This window comes from Vipera berus (assembly GCF_964194415.1).
Source record: "Vipera berus genome assembly, chromosome: 2".
NCBI lineage: Eukaryota > Metazoa > Chordata > Lepidosauria > Squamata > Viperidae > Vipera > Vipera berus.
In genome coordinates, this window is record NC_138203.1 from 258,008,656 (window position 1) to 258,024,838 (window position 16,183).

General features: G+C 38.4%; 1 protein-coding gene across 6 annotated transcripts in view; it reads left to right on the forward strand.

Annotated features, from left to right (window-relative positions):
* CADPS (calcium dependent secretion activator) overlaps positions 1-16,183 on the forward strand; it is a gene marked incomplete at both ends in the record, with an annotated part of 451,066 nt that overhangs the window by 353,721 nt on the left and 81,162 nt on the right. For all 6 annotated transcript variants that reach the window (XM_081320037.1, XM_081320036.1, XM_081320040.1 and 3 more), the window contains 2 exons: positions 3,252-3,407; positions 6,703-6,850. In XM_081320037.1, the coding sequence (XP_081176163.1) occupies positions 3,252-3,407; positions 6,703-6,850 (304 nt within the window). The remainder of the gene's footprint in view (positions 1-3,251; positions 3,408-6,702; positions 6,851-16,183) is intronic.

Sequence of the window (16,183 nt, forward strand, 5' to 3'; positions counted from 1 at the left end):
TTCCTTCCTTCCTTCCTTCCTTCCTTCCTTCCTTCCTTCCTTCCTTCCTTTCTTTTGCCAAACAAATGCACACAAAAGGAAATAGGGATACAGGATGACAATTTTGTAAACAATTTGTTTTATTTTTACATGCATAGTAATAATGAAATGTCATCTTCTGAATCCCTTCTTGTCATGCATCATTTCATGACAGAGGTATCTGGCACATTTTAAAACTGCTTTTGGTGGCATATCTGCATCAGTGTATTTGTTCATTTGTAAGGACCAGCAGAAATATCATGCTGGAAATAAGAATCCCCCAGTTCAGAAATAAAGTTAATAACAGCTGTATATTATTATTTTATTATTGTTTTCAGTCACAAGGTACCCATTGTGCATATGTATTCTCTTGCAGGCAAATAATGGGCTGGAATAACAAATCATGGTTTATTCGGTGTTTAACTTAAGATGATGTAGAAGTGCACCCTTGTGACTTCAAAACAAGCTTATGTCTTTGTATTATGTACAACAGCAACAAGCTATGGTTCAGAAAAATCACAAAGTGATTATGATGTCCCGACTGGGACATGTAGTATTGCTCACATGTCAACTGACATTTGCAAACTCAATCTAGTCAATCACTGTCGCTCTATCTTTCGTTAACATTTTTTTTAAAACTTACAACATATTCTGATCATAATCAAATTTCCCCATGTGGCAATATATGATAATAAAGTCAAATTGTAATAAGAATGTTACTTTCAACAAGATTACTTCTTCTTTTCTTTTTTCTTTTTTGACAATCATTCAGGAACAGGAATCCATTTTTAAACTTCCAACTTGAGATTTTTTTTCCAAACCACGATGATTTTAAATTGCAAATGAAATGAATAGCTGTCCAAAAAAACGTTTGCAATTCATATTCATGTTAAGCTGATTTATGAAAGGTTAGATTAGATTAGGCAGTCTATGTAAATTGGGGGGGGGAAAACTACTTTGCTCTGTGCATGCTGTGTGATGTTGTTCCATTTTACTTTATTTTTGAAAAGATAAGAATCAAGGCTTTAATCTTATACATGCTCCCTCAAAGGAAGTCTCGCTAAAAATGACACATACTCATGAGGACAGATATTTGAGATCACAGCCCCAGCCATTGCAATGGAGCAGCCATGTGAAGTTGAACGCTGCTGAATATGCCACTAAACTTCCCAGTCTGAAATCAGGCTTCTCTCGTTGTTGTTCTTTAAAAATCCAAGGAGCTCTTGAAAAGGAAAATCCAAAAACAACTTAGCATTCTTTTTTTATTTGAAATTTCTAGAAGCAGAGGGGTGTCATCCTATCGTAATAATAAGTAACAGTTATTGCATTCCTGGCTACCTAATTGCTTAAAACAAAAGCACTCTGTTCCAAAACACTCTTGTTTCCAAAAGCAGGATTAAAATGGATTTTAAAAAGAAAAAAGGTAAACATTTTCAAATGTATATCTGAAGCAGAAGAAGCTGAAACCATCCTGAACCAATGATAGTTTCTGACTACCATGTGCAGGTAGGTAGTCCTCAACTTTCAACAGTTTGTTTAGTAACCATTCGAAGTTACAACGGCACTGGAAAAAAATATATTTGTGACCATTTTTCACACTTACGACCGTTGCAGCATCCCCATGGTCACATGATTTACACTTTGATGCTTGACAACTGACTCACATTTATGACGGTTGCAGTGTCCTGGGGTTTTGCAACCTTCTGACAAGCAAAACCAATGGGGACACCAGATCCGCTTAACAATCGTGTTACTAATTTAACAACTGCAGCGATCCAATTAACAAATACGGCAAGAAAAATTGTAAAATGGGGCAAAACTCACTTAACAAATTTCTTGCTTAGCAACATAGATTTTGGGCTCAATTTTGGTTGCAAGTTGAGGACTATCTGTATGCGATAGCATTTCTTTGATGGTCAATTCTTCAAGAAAATGCCTGATTCTCTATCTTTTCATTGATTCCAGTTCCTTTCTACCCATTTAGGAACATGCTTCAGTGTTTTCACCCCACTTATATGGATATGTCTGTTTTCTACAACTAAGTCAGTGCATTGTTTGAATAATTACCTTTGTTGGCCTAGGATTTAAAGAGCCCTTTGGCATGTTGGGAATATGGTTTCCACGTAGCTTTATCTTCCCTTCTGTAGCATTAATTCAATGCAGCTGGCATCGGTTACAATAGAAACAGTCTTCCTCGTTTGTTTCTATAGACGATATCAGCGTGACATGACAATGCATGGTGTGTCAAATATCAATCACTGTGTTAGCATTAGTGGTATGCGAGGAGTGGGAATAATGTCTTGAAGCTTCCTTGGTCATAATAATTATGGGGAAAAAATAAGAAAAGGAAGGAAGAAGGGTAAAATAAATAGATATGTAAATTTCTCGGCGTAAAACATAATGTAAAACTTACCTTGTGAGTGGAGGCATTAGGCATAATTTTAGCTGAACAGAAGTCTAATCAGCAGCGAGACAGGATAGCTCCAAATATATGAAAAAAAAATCTGAATAAGAAAACAAAGTGGAGCAAAACAAAAACCTTACAATAACCTGGTGAAGTAGATTGATCCCTCCTTCTCCAAAATAATTTTTTCCAAAAACAAAAATAGGTCAACTGGTTAGTAAATTCAACCCTTTCTGAGCTAGGTTTTTTAAAATGTCTCGTTGTGAATAATTTAATTGCCTTGCCCTGATTTATTTCCAGCTGTTCCAAAATCATGTCCTCGCTCACCACTTGTTAGCACTATTTTTTTTCTCCCTCGAAACCCTTGCGATAAAGGAAGTGGGGGAGAAAAGGAAAGAGAACAGATCTGGCAATCTGTGAAAATAAAATGCATGGAACTTAAAAATAACCACACGCAATTGTGTAGTGCGGTTATTATCAAATAGAGATGTCCCTTTACTTTGTAGAGCCTTCAGTTCAACAACTACAGAAGGAAATGTGGTTATTGAAAAGGGCTGAGTTCTTTTTCTCATACGCAGTGTTTCCAGATGAATGTCCATTTCTTACATGACTTGTCTTCTCCGTCTGATCTGGAAAGACTTGTAAGAGATAGGTAGACTAGAAAACACTACAAGCCTGATGATGGAGATTCCCCATGGCATTGTTCTGTGTCTTCGGTCACTGTTACACTCCGTTCCATGTGTGCAAGAACAATCTCCACATCAGGATTCCAAAATCAGTGAGCCGACTGTAACCTGGTTGTTTCTTATTTTTCATTTTATCCTGGCAGCAATGGATCAGGAACATCAGAAGATCTGTTTTGGAAACTAGATGCCTTACAGACCTTCATCAGGGATCTACACTGGCCTGAGGAAGAATTTGGGAAACACTTAGAACAACGACTAAAACTTATGGCTAGTGATATGATTGAATCCTGTGTAAAGAGGTGGGTTGAAATATGACAATAGCTTTATGGAAATGATCCTAGTGGTTAGAACTTACACATTGTCCTTTGGCCATCTTTTTAAAGGCTTGAACAAGTCTAACTCTGAATTAAATACCAGTTCTTACTACATTTTGGATTAGGGGGATACAGAGTTTCCAGAAATTAGTTTGGTTTAATGGCAGTGAAAGTTGAACCATAAAAAAGGCTGAGCGCCAAAGAATTGAGGCCTTTGAACTATGGTGCTGGAAAAGACTCCTGCGAGTCCCTTGGACTGCAAGGCGATCAAACCGGTCAGTCCTAGAGGAGATCAACCGTGACTGCTCTTTAGAAGGCCAGATTCTGAAGCTAAAACTCAAATACTTTGGCCACCTAATGAGAAGGAAGGACTCACTGGAGAAGAGCCTAATGCTGGGAAAGATCGAGGGCAATAGAAGAAGGGGACGACAGAGAATGAGGTGGCTGGATGGAGTCACTGAAGCAGTAGGCGTGAGCTTAAATGGACTCCAGAAGATGGTAGAGGACAGGAAGGTCTGGAGGAACGTTGTCCATAGGGTCGCGATGGGTCGGACACGATTTCGCAGCTAACAACAATGGTTAAGACACTAGGCTAGAAACCAGGAGACTGTGAGTTCTAATCCCAAGTTAGGCATGAAAGCTGGCTGGGTGACCTTGGGCCAGTCATTCTCTCTCCTCCCAATTCCCTTGTTGTTGTGGAAAAATAGGAGGAGAAAGGAGTATTACATTCATCCCCTTGAGTTATTTATAAAAATAATAAAGGCGGGATTAAAAATAAATTTTATTGTGAAAAGATCAGTAACGGTGGCTACCTTCTCTATCAGACAGCGTTTTCCAAATCCTGACTCTACTTCCAAACAGAACTACATGAAATGGAAAACATGAGTTTACTGCCCGAATAAGAGTGCTTTTTTTTTCATTTTCACTTTTCATCACATGTTATCTGATGCACTTAAGGAACTTGCAAGAGATTGGGTTTACCTTACTTCACTGTGTCTCTTGGGTTACTGCTAGAGAAGATGGGATTACAAGGAAGAACCAAAGTATAAACAGGGAGCTCCTAATTATACAAACTCTGTCTTCACTGTATGATTTTTGTCATGTTTGAAAATGAAATTTAAACTGAGCAACTTTATTAGGGTTGGTGGAGCTCTGCATCATTTTTATGTTTCGCCATGGCGCTGGTGTGTCTGTGTGCAAAAATCTATCTTACAGTTGCTTATGTGACAGTTATGAAGAGAACAGGCAAGGAAACATTGTGAAAAAATATTAAATATAAAGTCACTGTGCAGTCAACCAATTAATACACTTGTTTAAGTTGTGCTTAAAACAGAGCATTCCTCAGCTTCCTTTCATTTTGTGAGTTTTCTTTTGTGGTCCCTACTATACTTCAGCTACAGATCAACCATCTTATAGGAACGCATTTTTATCGCTTGCCGTGATAACATCATCACACTGTTTAATTAATATGGGAAGGTACTTACTGATTTTCTTGTCTCTTGATATAGAAATAGAAACAGTCTGAGGAGTATGACTAAAAAAGTGACAAAAATTGTTCGCCAAATTGATTTCAAAACAGATAGAAGCCAAATAAAATGTCCCTCTTACCAATTTCCTTGATACCACTAAACACAAGGTGTTGGCTGTTATTTGAGGCGCCATCTTGCCCCAGTGGGATTGGCCTGCCCCACTCGCTCCAGTGCAAACTCTGTCCATTGATGAATTTCGGCTGATGGAGTCAAGAAGAGCCTTTTCCACTGTGTTCTCCCTGCCCCCCAAATTAGAACATTCTGCCACAGGAAGTGAGATCTGCCCCCACCCTTCTGGTGCTCCAGAAAGACCTTAAAAATATGGTTTTGCTGGCTGGAGGTGGTTGGCAGGATAGGAGAAAAGATTTCACCCTGGTGCCATCCATCTCCTTGTTTTTAGTTCTTATTTAAATCTTATTAATGTTAACTGGTTTTATATTTACCTTTTTGCTATTTCACAAGTAGCCCAGAGTCACTTTATCAGTAAGACTGGTGGCATATAAATGTAATCAATCAATAAATAAACTTCTGTTTGAGAAACATTATGAAGGACACTCAGGACACTTATCATTCCACCATATCAATGCATTTCTCAAACTGTGGTCCAAAAAGTCAAGACAGCAATCACTATGATTCAATTGAAGCTCCGCCTTTTTAATGAGTGAAAACAGATGAAAGTTTGGCCACACCACCATGGCTGCCATCTTAACTTTTTTTTTTTATTGAAAAGTTTTAAAATACAATTCACCTTTAAGAATCCCCCCTTCCCCCTCCCTCCTCCCCCCTCCCTACCTCCCCCCCTCCCCCCCTCCCCCCCCGACTTCCCAGATCTAAATACAAGGTATATATATAAAAAGCAATCATAAACAATCATATACTAACAATTATAAACTCTAAAATCCATCACTCTCTAGCTTATATAGGATAAGACAAACCTTAATAATATTAAATATGTATAAAAAGAAACTAAGATAAGAAAAGAAAAGAAAAACGAAAGAAGACTTATTCAAATGCTACATAAAACTTCTTAACCCTATACTTGTTCTGGATAAAATCAATCCATTTTCTCCATTCCATAATATAGCGTTCTTGCGAATGATCTTTCAAATAGGCCGAAATCTTCGCCATCTCTGCCAGGTCGGAAACCTTTAAAGTCCACTCTTCTATGGTCGGCAGTTCCTCTTTCTTCCAATATTGGCCTATCAAAAGTCTTGCCGCCGTAATTAAGTTCAGCATCAACTTAATGTCCACAACTGTAGCGTCTGCAATTATTCCCAACAAAAAAAGTTGCAGACAAAACTTTATCCTCTGTTTAAAAATCTTCTGCATATTCCACCAGACTTTTATCCAAAAAGCCTTAACCTTCTTACATGTCCACCATATATGAAAATATGTTGCATCTTCATCACCACACTCAAGCTCAAAATCTAAGAGAGAATTTTTACAAAATGTTTTATAGATGGCATTTAGATCCTAAAAAGCTTGCAAGTATGTATCCGAATTATCAGCCTAAATGTTGGAGGTGTGGTGATGAAGGAACTTTTTTTTAATCACACCCTGTGGACAGTCTTGGCCAGACCAACACAGCTGCCTTGATCTCTTTTTTCTTCCGACCTTCACATCAGCCTGCAGTGTCCTTTGCTCTGAAGCCTTCAGATTGTGTTGCATTGATTACAAGGATTATTTAATGCAGTATGTTTATAACACAGCCAAACATCTTCCTTTTTTTTTTTTTTAATCATGCTTCATAGAACCCGGATTGCATTTGAAGTAAAACTACAGAAAACAAGCCGATCAACAGATTTCCGAGTTCCTCAGTCAATATGCACCATGTTTAATGTTATGGTTGATGCCAAAGCTCAATCAACAAAACTTTGCAGTATGGAAATGGGCCAAGAGGTAAAATGCATTATGAAAAAAAAATGTAATTTTTAAGAGAAGAACGGTCCGCTTCTTTTGCTAGATTCAGAAACGTTCTAACTGTTGTGGATTTAGTCTTATAGAGGCTGTGCAGATGAAAATCCTGGATCATTCCATCAAATCAGTTTACATAGTGCAGATAATCAGATCCATGGTCATCTAGTGGTGACTTTTGGCAAAGACTGATGTGCACAACATACCTACAACATGGCCTATGTATGCTTGACAGTGTGCAATATTGAGTCATTAACTCAACTTTGGAATGTTTTTTCCTCAAAACATTAATCTTTTCCAAGTTGAAAAGAAGACATTATTTTGACTATCATGGAAAAAAAACATAAATAGTGAAACTAAAATCTTTAAAGGGAAATAAATTGTTCAACTAATCTGTTGCTTTTAAAAAAGGCAATCTCCGGATGCTATGTTTTAACATACTTCAAGGTCCTTAATGCTCCAAACTGGTCCAGTTTTATCATCTGCTGGTCTAATTTGTTTTCCTTCTAAGAGACACCATTATAACCTGAGGTTTTCTAATTCTAATGTAATGTGAAGAAGTAGAAAGACATGCTGAATTGAACTTGATGAAATGTATCCTCTGAATCGGTTTTGCTCAGAAGACTTTAAACAATGTTCAACATTTTTCATCTCCATTTAAGACCAATCCAGGGCTTCGATGTTTCTATCACATTTTCAGTAATGCAAGCTATTCCAACGTTTCATGTGCAGAATTTATTTCCTACGTGTTCCAATTCGATTTTGTTTTGTTTTGTTGAATATATCTATCTAATCTGGATACTTTAAAGGTCCAGAAAGAGGGACTGGATGCAGGGTGAGATTGGGCTCACCATCTAACCAGTCAATTCCTTTTGTCCACATTTCTTTTTCTTGCTTTAATCTATCATTTCTTTATGTTTGTTTTGTTTTAGCTATCTTCTGTGATTTATTCCAAGATGCAAATTGACTGTTGTGGGTGCTAAAACATTTCCCTCACCAAAATCCAAATTTAATTTCTAACGAACCCCCTATGCTTTTTGGTCCATAAATGGCTTCAATACCAAGAATCTCAAGCTTTCTCTTACATCACCTCAACTTGTGCAGCTTTTCATTCTGCTTTTGCAGATAATACCCCAGGGAAAAATATCAGACTAGGCTTCTCCCATTCCCAGATCCATTACAGTTCTGCCTTTAAATCCATATGTATGAAAGGAAGAGAGAGAGAGAGGGATAAGAACTAATCACAAACTTTCAGTGATTTTTCTTGATCTGAGAAGAGGGCAGAAGAAAAGATGTGAGTCCTACAGAAACCTCTTTTAAAGATTTAGCATGATAAAGTTCCAATCACTATAGCAAAAAAAAAACTTTGGCCAAACAGTTGCTAGACTTTTGTATGATTTACTGCAAGCTAATGAGGAATGTGGGCAATCCAAAGAATATTCTGAGTTGAGAAGCTCAGAGAACAAGAAGCCTACATATACTCACATTTCATACACACGCAAACACATCTATGTTGATAGTGCCTAAGGACTATTCAGTTATGGCAGATAAAAAATAAATAAAATACACCATTCACAATACACATGGACCACATTCTCATAGTTGTTCATATACACCATTCACACAACTCACACCAACCCCTCATGCTACAAACCACTATCACAAACTCTCATCCAACATGCACATGCCATCTTCACACCATTCACTGTAAGTTGGGAGGAAAATAAAAGAAATGCTTCCGTGATAATCGTTTCCTTGATATTTAGAACCAGAAACAACAGCCACTTTCCTTCCATCTCCTTCTCAGTGCTGCATCTCCTCACCCAACGTCTGTTATCACTGCAGTAGTTAAACTACAGCTTCTGAAAGTACTAAAGCAGGTTAAAAAAAGGTTAGCAAAAAAGCCTATGGAGATTCTCAGTCATCCCAATCGTAGTTGCCCCCAAAATTGCTTTTTCAAAAGACAACCAGACTTGTTGTTTTTTTTCTTGAAGATGCTTCGCTTCACATCCAGCTAAAGAAGCTTCTTGGATGAGAAGCAAAACGTCTTCAAGAAAAAACAAAGTCCAGTTGTCTTTTGAAAAAGCACTTTTGGGTTAGCAAAAAAGTTTACACACATGTGAAAAGCTACAAAACAAGCTTTGGAGAATATGATTCCCCCAGAAAAAAAGACGATTTGGTTGTCCGTAATCTTTTGATTTTCTGTTAACAAAATTTCTTTTTAAAATGTTTTCTCTTTAAACATTTGGTACCTGTTTTTCAGTACTCCTGGTTTGTATCTCATAATTCTCATCAGTAAGTAAAGCTATCCACTATTGCTCAGCGCTATCTGATAGCGTTATCCTTATACTACAACTAAAAGTAGGCTTGACTCACAAATTTTAGACGATAGTCTTCAATTTTAACTAGCTATCAAATTTATTTCTCACTAGGTACAACATAGACAAAAGTCACATCAACTACTTTGCCATAGCCAATATGATTTGTTATTCATGTTTGCAGAGCTATAACCATCATGGTGATAAACTGATGACAAGCAATTGAGTTGTACAAAGAATTAGCCTTAGTACATTTTAGTACATCCATGTCCGCTTCTTAGAGAACGTATGCAGAGATTCCACAGTGATTACATAAAGTAGCATTTGCTGTAGTAAAGTATTTTAAACAAATAACAAAATCTAATAGACCCATGGATCAGATGTGAATTGCCAATGCATATGTTACTGTTTCATACATGTTTCTGTTTCTTACTCTCTTTTGTTTGCTCTTGTATTAATTTCAGTTACAAACACCCCTTCTCTCTTTGATTTATTTTCCCTGTTCCTCTTCAAGATAAAAAAATTCACCCTTAAATGAACAGCTGCCAATTATATTAGATTTTCTTCCTACTCCTTCCTCAAAATAAGAAGGGCAATACTGGATTTTAACTATTGTACTAGGTCCATGTATATCTTTAATTCAAGAGAAAAAGATATGCTTGTTTTTACTGCATTTTAACCTCCTGCCATCCATGTTGGGTGCAGTGGGGATGTTTTGTTAGTTTCCAATCTAAGGATTGATGCTATCACTCCCAGGGTCTCCTGAATACCCACCCCAGCCTCTTTTCAGGGGAAATTCCTGAGTGATTCTCACATTTTTCAGTTCTTCTTTTTAATAAATATCTCCCTTCTTTACTCATCATAAAGCTGATCCAAATTTTTACCCTACATGACAACAATCAATTTGCAGTAGTTTCTCTTCCCAGCAGGTAATGGAATTGGCTGGTCAAACAAAGAAATTTGATTAATGAGCTTAAACAAAATTTCCCTACTTCCACAACAATTTCAGGGCAGAAAGAGTTCATCTCATACGGTCGCTTTGTTTCTGAAATATTCACAGTTTCTTTAAGTTGAGAAAAATACAAGTATTACACCGTAAGGCTTTTCCACCATAATGATCCCACAAACTTGGTTGCAGGTTTTTTTTTTTGTATGATCAGAAATAGAATAATTAAATACATTTTAGGGAAAATATTATGCTGAACACATATGCCCATATTCTCCTGTGTCCTTGTATTTAAAGGCAGCTGTTCAGACATTTGGCAGACATAATTTACCCCTTAAATATTTTTCCTCTGAATTTTTAATGTATGGACAGGCAGAAATGTATGTATAAAACATGTTGAGTTTGATCCGGTATGTTTTTGTTTCATTTCCAAGGTCAGATTTGGTCACTGATGAAAATGCAGCATATACACAATCTGTTAGCAGTTCTATAGTGCCTCTCACATACAGTTACTCAAATCAGATGGAATCTGCCTAGGAAACTTCATCTATCAACAAATAAGGCTAAAGTTTCCAATAGTTTGGGATAATTTGAAGTAGCAAGCCACTCCTGCAAAGCAGTTTAGCTTTAGCTAATGCAACTGCCTATCATGGTACAGTGTACCTTCTGAGTCCAGTTTTCCATATTAATTTATTCATTTGTTTTTTGTACTATATTTTTGTATAAATAGAATCACCCTAAAGTAAAGAAAATGTTGAGTTGAACACAAGGTTGCAAAAACATTAGAAGGACTTAGTATAAAAGCAGGGGGAGAATATAATTCACACAATGTGAATGAATGAAGAAACAAATCTATAAGGCAACTATAAGGTTATAGTAGAAAGAAACTTTTGAAATGCCGGAAAGAGAAAGTATTCCAAGAAATGAATGCTGTTGATGGCTCAGTATGGTTAATACTTGGCTGTTTGAGGTGGCCTGGACAATGGGAAACACCAGCATATGAGGTCGCCAATTCTGAAGCAGATGGCAGAACCAATAAAGGAGAATACTTGTAGCTCAGGGTTGAAATGAGGGATCCTTGGTGCTCTCCGAGCTTGATTGTTTTCTTGCAGATGTTTCATTACCTACTCAGCACTGATGATATTATCTAATTTGCATAATGAAACATCTGCAAGAAAACAACCAAGCTTGGAGAGCACCAAGGACCCCACAGTTCAGAGCGAACTCAACAAATTCATTTTCAGTTATCTGGAGTAAAATAGCAATGTAGGAGCGGCAGGGTCATCAAGGGCAACCTATGGCTATGCTTGTTGACTTTCTCCCATCTTATGCTGCTTCTTGTGTGGGTGCTCTTGGGCTGAAGGCAGCAGAAGGTAGTATTAGCATTTACCAATTCACTGCACAAATCTTATGTTCCCCACCCCTCCTGAACTACTTGTTCCATATTTTCACTGGAGACTTTGATTCCACAGAGACAAGTATGTTATATAACTCTCTGCCGCAGGGTTGCCATTAATGTATCTTTGAAAATCACTCATGGAAAAGGATGTTCTTACTCTAATTAAAATACTGTCATCCAGACTTAGGAAGCTTAGAGCTTATCTATAGCTTAAGGGTGGAGCAGATGCTTGCCATTCAGAGATCCCAAATTCAATCTCTGCTCCATCTAGAGACAGAGATCAGATGGTATATGATGGAAAGATTCTGAAGGAGATATTTTAAGGCCAGAGTAATCTCCCCTAATTCCCCAATTCCTAGATATGTTGGGACTTGCATAGTTTGGAAGTTGTCACATTACGTCTGGAGGATGCCAAGTTGGGAGCGACAGATAGACCACATGGAGCTGGACAAATAATCCAAGAGTCAGAATAGATATGGCACTAAATGATTGTTCTTTTCATGCCGTCGTCTTATAAAATAGGAGGCTTTTAGATTAAGACAAGAAGGAATCCAGGTTTAACCCCTTTGTCTTCAGTCAAACTATGGTTTCCTTATTTCCTCCTTCACTGTTTTCAATGAACAAAACACAAGAACCAGTCATGTTCTTAACATGTCTGAATTCCCCACTCTGAATTTCAACAAATCTATGGAATTGTTGACAACCAAGTTAGTTTAGCATATGCAAGTTAGAGTCCATCTGCCTTGCCACAGCTTTCCCCTTTTCTTGTGACATTTCCCAGTTCCCATCAAAGTCTAGCCAGAATAGTCAATATATTGGAATGAGTGTTTTGCAGGCCACCTCTCCAACACATGTGAAGAAGCTGACTTGTTATGTGCTCAATATGATGGGAGCATCTACCAATGCTAAATGAAGCAGTAGTTGCTTAGTTGCAGGAACAGTTGAGGCAAATGTTTGAACAGCCATAGAATCTCTGTGCAATGGGAACCTGGAAAGCAATCATTAGGCATTCACCATTTCAATGTCTGCCAACAACAAAATCTTCCGTTTATAAATCCACATCCACACCATACATTAATCCCTATCATCCACATTAAACGGTGATGAAACTAGAGAGGGAATAAGATGTCAAAGTTCTTTTTAAGGTATCTTTTGCTGTAAGATTAGCCAAAACCCCAATATCTTTATACTACAATCCCATGAACTGAAAGGGCACAGCACTGATTTAAATGTTGATTTATAAGTGAGTGTAAAGAAACATATGGAAGACAGTAATCCTGTTCTATAACACGATGGAATCTGAAACTGACCAAAGAGGGAAGCAGCCTGGAATTAAGGAGAAACTTCCTAACAGTCAGGACAATTAACCAGTGGAAGAGCTTGCCTCCAGAAATCATGGGCACTCCATCATGGAGGCTTTTAAAAAGAGACTAGACAGTCACTTGTCTGAAATGGTATAGATTCTCCTGCTTGAACAGGGGGCTGGACTAGAAGACCTCCAAGATCCCTTCCAGCTCTATTTTATTCTAATAATAATTCTGATTAATTATTATTCATTCTGAGTAGAATTTAACTTCAGTGAACATGAACTTGTTGGCCCATCTTCTCAATTAATTGAGAAGAAATGTTTGGGAAAAAGATGTAGTGCTTGCTTTGCTTTCCGAAGGTCAGAGCTATTTCTCTCCTTAAAGATTTAATCTTCCTGTTCAATTCCACCAGCATACGTTCTGTTTGTTTCAATAGTACTTGCCAGGATGAGGAACTTTGAGGATCAAGTCTTTAATCTTTCTGGCTCCATTCTAGTGCTGCTGTGCCTGCTGCCTTTCTTATTTGCATTGTAAACAAGATTTTAATTGAAAATATATTTGTCAATACATTTCACACTGTATTATTTTGCACACACCTAGCCATCGTTTTAGTTAAAACTCATAATTTATCCAACAAAAATGAACACTGGCATGAGAATTGTCACCCTTCCTCATCTCCAACAAACAAAAGTTATTGATTAAAACCAGTGCTTTTTTTGTAAAAGAAAAAGGTGCCGGAACTCACACATGTCATACAACCCGCCTTGCCTACCCTACAAGGTTCCATCCAAAAAAGGTGCCGGAACTCCGTTCTGAGCGTTCTATGAGAAAAAAAGCCCTGATTAAAACAATATGATAATGTGGCAAATTAAGCATGTCTTTGGACTTATATGCAAAACCCGATGGGGAGGGGGCTAGAAACCAGTTGAGAGAATATTTTCTTTTAAATTCTACGCTTTGCCACCATTTCTCGTGGACTGCATTTTCAAAAGCATTGGTGCACTTTTGGAAATGTCCAACTTGCACGTGCTTTGATGTCTTTCTGCTCAGCCTACCATGCATGCAAAAGGAGCCCATTTCCATGCATGCATTAGGGGCAGACTGTGCCAGATTTGGGTGTATACAGTATTGTACCCAAAAAAAGATAGTTTTGCCTTTGTGTGCTTTCTGAATGGTGAATTGACCAACCTAGCTCCCCTAGTGTGCATGATGTCCAGTTGCAAGCTTCATTCTGTACTTAGTGGGTAGTATGTCTCAGTCTCTCAAAGGATCCCATTCGGCAGAACACATCTATGGCTTTGTGGGTCTCAGCAATTGTTCTGTTGAGCACGTTCTTCATGATATGGCATGTGACTTCTCAGCAGGACTGCCCGCATCCCACCTTCCAGAGGAAATATCTGCAAAAGTGTTTGTGGCTGCTGGAGAAAGAGGAGAGGGGGAGGGGTTGCACGTGAAATAACCTGTTTAGAAGATGGGGGTCCAAGGAGGATGTATGTGGTCTTCTAATCCTAGCACAAATTGGGAAAGTACCTTTCTGGCAAGGCTGCTTCCTGACTTTCCTCACGCTCCTGTGCCAAAGGAGGCCTGTCAGTGCTTCCCAGCTAATTTGAGCCAACCTAGCAGCTTTCTTCAAAGGACGGATGGAAACAACTCCTTAAGTCTCTGTCTTTAGGCCCTCAGTATGAGGAAGGGAGGCAGAAGCAAGCACTAGGTGGGATTTCAAAATGCTGCTGCTTTTCCTTGCATCCTTTGTTGATTTCCCCGACCTTGCTGCAGGTTGCAAGCACTGTCTTTCCAAACCTCTCCAGGACTTCTGTGCCATTATTGGTGCATGCATGCCCAGGCACACTTTAAATGATGCTGACTTGCTTCTCCCCACCCATTTCTACACACACACTTCCATACCCCAGTGCATCTAGAACACACCTCTGCAATTTAGTCCAAATGTACACAGCCAATTGAATGGGGTGGTAGAGTCCTACAATGGTGGAACGAGCTCTACAGCTTTAACCTGTAAGTAAAATAGATCTTTGCTTCACCCTATTGGAAGAAAAGATAGACAGGAAGGCGCCTTATGCCAATCACATCATTCATCCTGGCATTTGCCATTTTGTTTGGTGGCAGCTGAGAGGAACTCAGGCATGGAGGAATTCTTTCCGCTCATTTCCTTCTGGCAGGGATTTTCCCAGGGTTTCTGGTTCTCCTTTAATTGGAAATTTAAAGAATAAAACCTGGAAGCTTTTGCATAAAAAGTGTCTGCTCTGTCATTGAGCAAAGGCTCTTGATCAACCCAGTTGGTTCTCTACCTGCAGATTTTTCTTTTATTTAATTAGGCAGACATATATAAAAACCCCTTCAGAGTAAGGTGGTATTGTTTGCTCTATTATTTGGATCTCTACCATCTGATTCTATTGAAGGTGTAGATGAAGGTGTCCAACCTTGGCACTTTTAAGACCTGTGGACTTCAACCCCCAGAATTCCCCAGCCAGTCAACTCCCAGAATCCTGAGAGTTGAAGACCATAAGTCCACATATCGCCAAGTTTGGGACAGCCCTCCTATAGATACAGCCTTAAAGGTAGTCTTGAACTCTTGACGCAACTGTCCTCTTTTTCATCCCAATTGTGTAGTTCTACAAAGCACGAAGGGGCCATCAGTGAAAGGATGGCATTGGGTGCTCTGCATCCCATTTGAACAGAAAGTTTATCTTTCCTTTAGCCATATCTCAGATCTGGAGATTATGTATCAGATAAGCCACCAAATCCCTAAAAACAACTAAGCCATTAGTGAACTCAATTGGTGTAAGATTAACGTTATTATGGTGACTTAAATGTTAATTACAGCCGGTAACTAGAACAGCCAAGAATCGATTTGATTTTGAAGTACAAAGCGAGTCAGGAAAAGCTCCTTTCATTTTGGGAGCGTCTCTCTTTCCAAGTGTCATTTTCATAAAATCCAGTGAGCAAGAGAGCTTAATAAATCTGCCCATTGAAACTCAAAAAAAAAAAACAGCTGCCACGCCACTGCACTGTTCATATGGTCTTTTTTTTTTTCTTCAATTGTAACAAAATGATATTTCTCTGTCTCACTAGGCGCAGGGGTAGGCAACCTCGGCTCTTTTATGACTCATGGACTTCAACTCCCAGAATTCAGCATAGTCATAAAAGAGCCGAGGTTGCCTACCCCTGCATGTTCTATGTAGGTGTCCTTGTTCCCTTTTCAAAAACCCCTTTTTGAATTTCTGCGCGATTCTCTCCAGTAGCAATCTCTCTGGGTATTTCAGGGGGGGGGGGGGAAGGGGAATTTATTCATAATTTCATTTCCTGTTGCTTATTGTTTCTCTGCATGCC